General features: G+C 51.1%; 1 protein-coding gene across 1 annotated transcript; it reads left to right on the top strand.

Moving 5' to 3' along the window:
- The first annotated feature begins 3,628 nt into the window (after positions 1-3,628).
- Positions 3,629-7,145, top strand: XIP1 (Leucine-rich repeat transmembrane protein kinase family protein). Its single transcript, XM_048671614.2, has one exon. The coding sequence runs from the start codon at positions 3,739-3,741 to the stop codon at positions 6,739-6,741; it is 3,003 nt and encodes a 1,000-aa protein (XP_048527571.2). The 5' UTR covers positions 3,629-3,738; the 3' UTR covers positions 6,742-7,145.
- Positions 7,146-10,915: the final 3,770 nt, after the last annotated feature.

The raw sequence follows: 10,915 nt of genomic DNA, 5'->3' as shown, positions 1-10,915 counted from the left end.
GAACGCGGAAGTCGACGTGAGTGACAATAGCAAAAACACATGGAAGATCTGATTTAATTGTTTTTTTTTTTTGTGAATACGTCCTGTGTATCATTGCATTGATAGTAGAAGAAAGGGTGAAGCAGTTACAGACAGATTATCACAAGCACGAACGCGGAAGTCGACGTGAGTGACAATAGCAAAAACACATGGAAAGGGGATGTGCAACCCCATCTAGCTAACACTAGGCCGCGTTGATTAGGGTTCCTAGCCCCTTGGCTCCGGCAAGAGAACAGGCTCGAGCTTCTTCCTTGATGTTATTATTTAGAAGCGACACCAAAGGCCTATCACCGTTGAATACGCAGCTATTGCGGTGATTCCAAATTAGCCAGGCAGTCAGGATGATGATGATGGCCAGGCCTCGATGAAGAGTAGTTGGTGCGTCACGGAAGGATGAGGAGAACTAGTCCCGAAACTTGCACCCTTGGTTCGACAGGCTGGTGGTGGCGCGACACCAAGCGAGGACTTCATACCATACCTGAACGGATCAGAAGGAGCAGTCGTCTAGAAGGTGTTGCATAGTTTCAGGCTCTTGGCCGCACTATATGCTTTCGTAGATTTCCATTATGCTTTATGGAACGTACCAAGGGTTGAGAATAATTGGTCTATTTTAACTGTTTGCACAACAACCACTGTGTTCTTATCGTTGTATCCTGATGACCCACAAGTATAGGGTATTTCAACAGTCTTCGAGGGAAGTATTTCAACCCAAATTTATTGATTCGACACAAAGAGAGGCAAACAATATCTATAAGTCTTAATAGTTGAATTGTCAATTCAACCACACCTGAAGAGATAACTTGCGGGCGGAAATTTACTAGTAGCACAGTAATATGATAATAATAGCGATAAGTAATAGTAGCAGAAATGGTAACATGATTGTACTGTAACAACATAATGCAATAATAGAATTGTAACGGAAATAACAACACTAGAAAGTGTAGGCATGGAGCAGGTGATTGGTTTTGTTTAGATGAGATTCAATATGCAACGGTCATAACCTATAGTGACAACAAACTAGCTCCAATTCATCAATCATATGTAGGCATAGATTCTATATATAGTTGTACGTGCTTGTGATAAGAACTTGCACAACATCTTTTGTCCTCCCCTCCCATGGAAGTGGGGTCCTAATGGAAACTAAGGGTAATTAAGACGCTCCTTTGAATAGAGAACTAGAACAAAGCATTAACACATTGTGACACATGTAATTCTCAAGGTAACGTCGTCCCCGTTGATATCTTAATTATTGTCACTTTGGAGTCCAAACAGGTGCATACAACAGCTATGATTAAGAACACAATTATAGTCATGAAAACATAACAGAGTTCAGATCTGAAACCATGACAGTGAAAAGCATTAAGCATAGCAAATAGCAACAACATTTTCGGAACATAGTGGAGAGTAGGCATCAAGCCCTTACAAATCTGACATCGATTACATAAGAAATCTCATCCAACTCTCATGTACCTCCATGTGCCTACAGGGAAATTACTCACACATGGATGGAAGCATCATAGAATTGTTGATGATGGCGCCGAATTCCTCTTTCCAGAGCAAGAAATAGACTCCAGATCAGATCTCTAGAGGAAGAACAAGAGGTGGCGACGTCTCCGTATTACGAAAACCATTCGTGATTTTTCCGGTATATATGAGATTTTATGGCGGTGGAGTCGTCGTAAGGCGGTATCAGGTAGGCCCCCACGCCCCCACGGCGCGCCGCCTGGTCGTGTGACGGGCAGGTGACTCCCCTCTGGTCCATTTTCGCTCCATAATTCCTTAAATATTCTGAAATAAATCTTCAAAAGTCCCTGTCTGATTCCAAGCAAAGTAACACCAAGTTACGCCGTTTTGCTGAAAACAAAGTTAGTCCAGGTTAGTTTCATTCAAATCATGCAACTTAGAGACCAAAACAAGAGAAAAACATTGAAGACGTATCATATCCTCAAAGTCCGCCTCGACTTATTTCTTGGATTTGACAAGGAGGGAGAAGAAAACTACACCCCCGTCAAATGTTTTAGATGAGTGTAAGTCGCCTCAATTTTGATTCCATGCAAGTCGATTTTGTGACGAACAAACATGCGGAAGAATCAAAATAAACTTGCACCAAAAAAATTCTCGTTAGATATTTTTATACGAGAACTCGACCATTTGCAACCATAACAGAAATTGGCCCAATACCTGGCAAGACATAGGATTTTTTTTAAAATAAATGAAAAAATATAATTATTTTTTCTAAGGAAGAATGAATTAGTGGCACTGATATTACCTTTTAAGAAAAAAATAAAACAAAATAATAATAAGTGCACACAATTTGCACATAAATCATGTTTTTCTATAATATGCAAGAATAAGCATATAATAGTGGAATGTTTGCAAAAAACATAAATAAGGAAATAAAAATAAATCTAAAACAATATAAAAATAGTATTTTTAGGAAGAACGAATTAGCGGTATTGATATTACCCTTTAAGAAGAAGAAAAATAATCACAAATGCATACAACCTTGCGCTGAAATTGCACCTTTTGTAATATGCAAAAAATAAGCATATAAGTGTGTCATTTTTACACTCTATATATAATTTACACACCTATTGTATAGTACTTGAGTGTATACATTTACTCTTGCCCAACATCCTAAAAATACCATATAGAAAAAAGAAAAACTAACTACAAAAAAGGAATAAAAAATAGCAAATACGCAAAAAAAAGAGAAAAATAGGCAGGCTGTATCGGGCTTCAAGCTCGAGAAAAAAATCGATTGACCCCAAGACATGGGCAAATAAAAAATTTAGCCCAAGAAGCCATGAAACAACACAAGGTGAAAAAGAAACACGAATCTTGACAAAAGAATCAACAGTCAGAAAATCGACTTACCCAAATTTTTAAGAAACAACTTACATATAGCTGAAGTGGAAGAAGACAGGGTAATTTGGAGCACATTAAAGTTGGGTGGCAAGTTGAATGGGCCAAAGTGGACTTCTACCTTGCACCACCACTTGATGAACAGATGTCACAGTCCAGGTCCTCCCTTGTTTGACTGACACAGCTGCATTCCACTGCACTGAGAAAAGAAGAAGCTGGAGAGGAGAAGAAGCATGGGCATCGAGAGTGGACGATCTGCATACGGGGGCATCTGCATCCATTTTTTAAAAAATTACTTTTTACGCGTTTTGTAATGTTCAAAAATTCTAAAAAAAAATTATGCATACATGTTGGCAAAGGTATGTCCATAGCACAACGTTTTGTGTAAAAAAATATTTTTGTTTTGTCTCAATAAAAAACAAATTTTACTGCTTTTAAATAGCGTTTCAGGACACAAAATTTTGTCTTTTTTGCACAAGCTAAAAAAAAGTTGTTTTTTCTGTGAAACTTTCTGCACACACATAGAATATGAAGATGTCCACGCACCTTTTAAAAAAAATTAACATTACAAAATATGTTTTTTAAAGTGGGTTCATATGTATCCGGAATCATCCATGCACATCTCCTTGGCATCTCCCTTTATATCATCATCCACATGACATCGCCGTCACCGATTTCTTTGGCAGATTCTCGCTCCACTTATATACACGCTCTCCCTCCATTTCTCAATTCTCACCACCACACGCATTTCCCAACCAATTTTTTTGCTCCGACAGCAACATCAAGCACTGGGTAGTGGCTAGCTAGCTAGGCGCGTACGTGCTGGACACAGCCATGGTGACCACGCTTTGCTCGGTGGCCTTGCTGCTCGTTGTCGTCGCTCTCCTGTCGGCGACAGGCGATGGTGTGGCGGCATTGGACGCCCAGGCCGCGTACCTGTCCCGGCTGAAGCAGGAGCTCGCCGGCCCGGCCATGGCGCGCTGGGACTTCTCGTCGGCCACGCCGGTCGACTACTGCCGGTTCCAGGGCGTGGTTTGTGGCGGCAGCAACGTCACGGGCATCGACCTCACGTCGTGGCGGCTCACCGGCAGGCTCCCGCCCGGCATCTGCGCCGCGCTGCCGGCGCTCCGGGACCTGCTGCTCGCCTACAACGAAATCCGCGGCGGCTTCCCGGCGGGCCTCCTCAACTGCTCCTCCCTCGAGACGCTCAACCTCAGCTTCGCCAGCGTGTCGGGCGCGCTGCCGGACCTGTCCCCGATGCGGGCGCTGCGGGCGCTCGACCTCTCCGACAACCTCTTCTCCGGCGCGTTCCCGGCGGCGTCCATCGCCAACATGACCTCGCTGGAGGTGATCAACTTCAACGAGAACCCCGGCTTCGACGTCTGGCGCCCGCCGGAGGCGCTCACGCGGCTGCGGCGCCTCCGCGTGCTCATCCTGTCCACCACGTCCATGCGCGGCGGCGTGCCGGCGTGGCTCGGCAACATGACGTCCCTCACCTTCCTGGAGCTCAGCGGCAACTCCCTCACCGGCCGCATCCCGGCGTCGCTCGGCCGCCTCGCCAACCTCGAGTTCCTCGAGCTCTACTACAACGACCTGGAGGGCGCCATCCCCGACGAGCTCGGCAACCTCACGCGCCTCGCCGACGTCGACTTATCCGAGAACCACCTCGACGGCGCCATACCGGACTCGCTCTGCGCGCTGCCGCGCCTCCGCGTGCTGCAGCTCTACACCAACTTCCTCGCCGGGCCCATCCCGGCCGTGCTGGGCAACTCCACGCAGCTCGAGATCCTCTCCGTGTACAAGAACCAGCTCACCGGCGAGCTCCCCGCCGACCTCGGCCGCTACTCCGACTTCGACGTGCTGGAGGTCTCCGAGAACCAGCTCACGGGCCCGCTGCCGCCGTACGCCTGCGCCAACGGTAAGCTCCAGTACATCCTTGTCCTCAGCAACCTGCTCACCGGCACCATCCCGGCGGCCTACGCCGACTGCCTGCCGCTCCTCCGGTTCCGCGTGAGCAGCAACCACCTGGAGGGCGACGTGCCGCCGGGCATCTTCGCGCTGCCGCATGCCTCCATCGTGGACCTCTCCTACAACCATTTCACCGGCTCGGTGCCCCCGTCCATCGCCGGCGCCAAGAACCTCACCTCGCTGTTCGCGTCCGCCAACCGGCTGTCCGGCATGCTCCCGCCGGAGATCGCCGACGTCTGGGGCCTCGTGAAGATCGACCTGAGCAACAACCTCATCGCCGGCCCGATCCCGGCGGCGATGGGGAGGCTGGTCCGGCTGAACCAGCTGTCCCTGCAGGGCAACCGCCTGAACGGCCCCATCCCGGAGACGCTCGCCGACCTGAGGAGCCTCAACGTGCTGAACCTGTCGGAGAACGCGCTGTCGGGGCAGATACCGGAGGCGCTGTGCGCGCTGCTGCCCAACTCGCTGGACTTCGCCGGCAACAACCTGTCGGGGCCGGTGCCGCCGGCGATGATCAAGGAAGGGCTGCTGGAGAGCGTGGCCGGCAACCCGGGGCTGTGCGTGGCGTTCCGGCTCAACCTGAGCGACACGGCGCTGCCGCTGTGCCAGAAGGGCGGGGAGAAGCGGGGATTCGCCGGGAGCTCGTGGATCGTCGGGGTGTGCTGCGTGGTGTGCGTGGTGGCAATGCTGGCGCTGGCGCGCCGGTGGGTGACGCGGCGGCGGGAGTTGAAGGACGGCGAGCAGGACGGGACGTCGTCGCCGGGGTCGAGGGGCGGCGGGCTGTCGTCGTACGACGTGACGAGCTTCCACAAGCTAAACTTCGACCAGCACGAGATCGTGGAGGCGCTGATCGACAAGAACATCGTCGGGCACGGCGGCTCCGGCACGGTGTACAAGATCGAGCTGAGCAGCGGCGAGCTGGTGGCGGTGAAGAAGCTGTGGGTGTCCTCCTCCAAGACCAAGCAGCAGCGGCAGAAGCAGCATCAGCATCGCGGCCATGGGCATGGGCATGGGTATGGGCACGGCCGAGGCTACAGCGGCGGCGAGGAGGACGACAGCCGCGAGCTGCGGACGGAGGTGGAGACGCTGGGCAGCATCCGGCACAAGAACATCGTGAAGCTGTACTGCTGCTACTCGGGCGCCGACTGCAACCTGCTGGTGTACGAGTACATGCCCAACGGCAACCTGTGGGACGCGCTGCACGGCGGCGCCGGCGGTGGGTGGGGCGGCTTCGGGTTCCTCGACTGGCCGACGCGCCGCCGCGTGGCCATCGGCGTGGCCCAGGGCCTGGCGTACCTCCACCACGACCTCCTGTTCACCATCGTCCACCGCGACGTCAAGTCGTCCAACATCCTGCTCGACGCCGACTTCGAGCCCAAGGTGGCCGACTTCGGCATCGCCAAGGTGCTCCAGGCCACCCGCGGCGGCGGCGTCGGCGGCGACACCTCGTCCACCACCACCATCGCCGGCACGTACGGGTACCTGGCCCCGGAGTACGCCTACTCGTCCAAGGCGACGACCAAGTGCGACGTGTACAGCTTCGGGGTGGTGCTCATGGAGCTGGCCACGGGGAAGAAGCCGATCGAGCCGGAGTTCGGGGAGACGAGGGACATCGTGCAGTGGGTGACCGGCAAGGTGGCGGCCGCGGCGGAGGCGGAGGCGCTGGACAAGCGCCTCGCGTGGAGCCCCTTCAAGGACGAGATGGTGCAGGCGCTGCGCGTGGCCGTCCGGTGCACCTGCAGCATCCCCGGCCTCCGCCCCACCATGGCCGACGTCGTCCAGATGCTCGCCGAGTCCGGCCCGCCCCCCGGCAGCCGCTCCGCCAAAGACTACCCCGGCCAGAAACCCAAACCAGCTGAGGCCAAGTGAGCCGTGCAACTCAAGTGATCAATTAACCACCGAGTAACTAGTAGTATAACTAAGAGTGAATCAAGCGATCATCACTGATCCAATTAAGTTATTATTAGGGTAACTACAATTATAATAGCACTACTAGTATTACTAATTAAGAAGATGATTAGAACTAGTGGTGCAACTAAGTTTTTATAGAGAGATACGAAAGGTAATTTTGAGGATGGATTGATGCAATTTAATTAAGTTGGAAAGATTGTTGGATCTTGCACTAGATTGAGTGGTATGTGTATATATAGATGTGGTGTTGCTAAATCTCAGTCCACTGTCGACTGATACTTAAAGTCTCAGTCGATAGTCGATGCCATATTCGATTGTAAGTGTGCGAATTTTCCTTTTTAGTTTTTTTTGTTTGCTTTTTTACATGTTATGTTACTCGATTGAGGTTTGGTTGTCTCACTCCACTGAAATCTAGCTACACTCAGATAGATAAACACAGCAAGTCAGCTCCATTGCAATTTTATAGCTAGCTAGCTTAAATTTATTCACACACACACACACACACACACACACACAAAGCTAGCTTTTATTTAGGTGTCCTTTTCCTCATGGATCGCTGAGATATACTATACTGTGCAAGGCTGCTTGGTGTTTAAGCAGAATCTGATACCTCAGTGAGTGGATGGATGGACCTGTATAAATCTATCACCATTCAACAGCAACCATGCATATGCTATATGTATCATATACATATAAATGGATGGATGCAACAAAAAGTACTAGTGCATTCAGACTTTTAATTGTTCCTTTCTTTTTGGATCCATGGTCACCTTTTGTTCTTCTTTTTTCTTGTGCCATTTTTGTTTTGCTGAGAGTGATGCCATGATGGAATGGATAGGTAGGGAACAAATTGAGAAGAGGTGGTTTGTTGCATTTTTCACTTAAATCCTCATTTATCCATGCAAATGAACAAAGAAACCTCATTCGGAGGCATTCTCGTTGGCACCAAAGAGGAGGGCCGAGAGGCGCCGAGGGGGGGGGGGCACATTTGGTCGCTACTCTTATGGAGAAATGGATCTAGTTGTGTCTCCGTTTTGCGCATGGTCTTTGAAGGCGTCCTCTCGATGAGTGGATGACGGCACTTCGTGTTTTGGTCCTCCTGATGCTTCTTTGATAGGCGAAGTTTTCATCCTCTGTTCCCTAAGGATCTAGTGAGGTTTACGTCTTCCCGAATCAAGGGCGGTCTCCCAACCTCGTTACCTTCTTCTCGGGGCAGCTATCTGTTTCTCAGATCACAGCCATGATTCATCGGCGCCACCCCAAACATTGCATCAATAAAGTTTCTCTAGTGTTGATTTGGAGCTCCAACATGGCATTGAGCTTTTGCCAACAAGTGCAGAAGGAAGGCGACATCAAATTTCTCATGAAGACGTGTGATTAATTTTTTAACGAAGGGCCTGTTGGCTTAAATATATGTGGCCTTTGGTATTTTGCAAAAATAATTAATTAATCATTTGTATTGCTTGGTAACAGATATATTTGTAGACGCAAGCCAGCTAAAATTGCATGTCCATTAACCTGTTTGTTTCTCTTCTTTCTTAAAAAATGGAAGTCTTTTATCACAATTGTAACACCCGGTGTAATGATGCTATAGTAATCCCTGAGATCAAGCTAATCTTTTTGCTGTAACAGTGCTTGCTCACTTTGATCAATACTCCATTTCAAATTCCAGTTGAATTCAATTTGAATTTATGTGTGAAATTTAAAAATTGTTCAGACATGAAAACTAAAATGTTCATCATGTGGAACATATTCTTCTGGTAATATTGGTGGTGAACCAATGTTTTTGCAAAATGCCTAAGTGGTCTAAAATAGCTAAAACAGAGAAGCTTTAAAAAGACAAAGAAAAAGGAAAAGCAAGGAGAAAAAGAAGAAGAGGAAGCCCCTGCCTCCCTGGGCCTTGGGCCATCCGGACCAGCCGGCCCATCCTAGGCGGCCCACCTCCCCCGGTCGCTCTCTTCCTCCCCTGTTCAGCCGACCGGGGCTCCTCCCGCGCGTCCCCGCCAAACCGCCTCGCCGTCGACGACGAGGGAGGCGATAAGGCCCCGCGCCTCCCCACCTCCTCGATCCCCGCCTCCACTCACCTCCACTCACCTCCACTCCCCATGGCGTCCTCGTCCGTTCTCCCCTGCCCCCACTTGCCCCACGTGCCTCGCCTCTCTCTTTTCCCCACCTTGTCCGAGAGCTCTCCGCTGTTCTCCGTCGACCACGTGGCCACCGTCCACGCCACGCCTTGCCAGCGCGTTCCCGAGCACCTCCGTCGTCAACTACGTCCTCTACAGCAAGCCGTTGGGGACGGGAGCCACTACATCGCCGCCCCGTCTTCTTCTTCTTCTTCCCCGGACACCGCCGCCATCGTCTTCGATTCCGGCTACCTCACGCCATCCCCGAGCTCGCTGCCACTCCCTACGGCTCCACTGTGAGCTCCCCTCCTCTCCCCGCTCTCCCATGTCCCTCTGCCTAGCCGTAGCCGCTCCATCGCGTTGCCGACCTCCACCGCCCGCCATGGCCGCCGTCCGCGCGCCGTGCGTGCTCCCCCCCCCCCCCCGCGTGAGCCACTGGCGCCCTCCAGGGCGCGCACAACACCGAGCTGTAGCCCCAACCGCTCCCCTAGGCCGCTCCCGACCCGATTTGAACGGGGCCCGAGCGCCACCGCCGCTCCCTGTCATTGCTCCGGCCAGCTCCACCCCCCTAGCGTCGCCAGTTACCACCATTGGGCGCGGCCTCGACCCGGCGTTCGAAAGAGCACACCCGTGCCTCCGTTCGTGCCCCCTGTCGCTGACTCCGTCGACGCCCGAACTCCAGCATCCGCTCCGCCGCTCGCCACCGCCGTCTTCGGCCGTTTCGGGCCAAGCCCCCCCCCCCCACAGTGCGACGCGCAAGCGTGCGCCCGTTCGAACGCGAGTAGCCGCGCGTGAAACGACCCCTTGTGGCGATTTTCCGAACGACTCCGGCGACGCGCCGCTGCGGATTTGGTCGCCGGAGCTCTCTCCGGCGCCGACACCGACGTGTATCGATGGGCCCCGCCCCTGGGTCGTTGACCAGTGGGTCCTGGGGGCCCCGTTGACTAGGTTGACTCAGTCAACGTGCTGACTGGGCAGCCCCAGACACTGGCATGTGGGCCCCACTTGTTTAAAATGTTTTACAAATAAATAAATCTGTTAATTAGTTTTAATCATTAGTTAGTCACTGACACCAGGGGCCCACCCCTCTAATTAGCATGTTAGATTAGTTTAATCCACTGTTAAGCTAACAGAGGCTGGCATGTGGGTCCCACTGGACCCACAGGTCAGGTTTGACCTGGTCAGTAAGTCTGTTGAATGTTGACGTCATCAGCACGTCATGCTGACGTCATATTTTCTTCTCTGTTAATTTAATTAATTCCAGAAAATACTATAAGACTTTGAAAATTCATAGAAAATAAACCGTAACTCTGATGAAATGTTTTCTATATGAAAGTTGCTCAGAAAAATCCCACGAATCCGAATGCGCGGTCCATTCACCTGTCACATGCCCCTAGCATGCTGAACATGGAACCGTCCCCTCTCTTCCATCTGTCCAGAATTGGTCTAACGTCGGGAATTCATCCTCGGATGTTTATCCCCTCCATCTGCAACGTGTAGTACTACGTTAGGACAACCCTAGCTCTGCCTATCGTCATGTAATGCTTAGTGATGCATCTGTTTGCTATGTATTTACTGTTTCTTCCCCCTCTTCTCTCTAATAGACCCCGAGATCGATGCCACCCCTGTGATCGACTACGTCGACGACACTTCTTCTTTTTCAGCAGAGCTTCCAGGCAAGCAAACCCTCCTTGAGCATTCCGATATCGCCCATTTCTTTACCTCTCATGCTTGCATTAGAACTGCTACTGCTTTCTGTATGATCTACTCTGATGCATCGCCTGTTTTTGTTACCTGCTTTCATACCTTACCTTCTTATCCTAAACTGCTTAGTATAGGCTGGTTAGAGATCCATCAGTGACCCCACCTTGTCCCAGTTGCCTTGCTTTATGTTCGATGACTCGATCAACGTGATCGACGTCCAGGCCCCGACACCACACATCACCCCCCTAGTTGTACGACTCTGTAGAGTTACCATCGAGTGCGGAGGGTGGAACCTCTTACATCAC

Source organism: Triticum urartu, chromosome 5A (genome assembly GCF_056163025.1).
Source record: "Triticum urartu cultivar PI428250 chromosome 5A, HENAU_Tu73, whole genome shotgun sequence".
NCBI lineage: Eukaryota > Viridiplantae > Streptophyta > Magnoliopsida > Poales > Poaceae > Triticum > Triticum urartu.
This window is presented reverse-complemented; position numbering and strand designations above follow the sequence as displayed.

Excerpts from the sequence above, each read along its gene's own strand:
- XIP1 (XM_048671614.2), top strand. The coding sequence starts at position 3,739 with ATGGTGACCACGCTTTGCTCGGTGGCCTTGCTGCTCGTTGTCGTCGCT.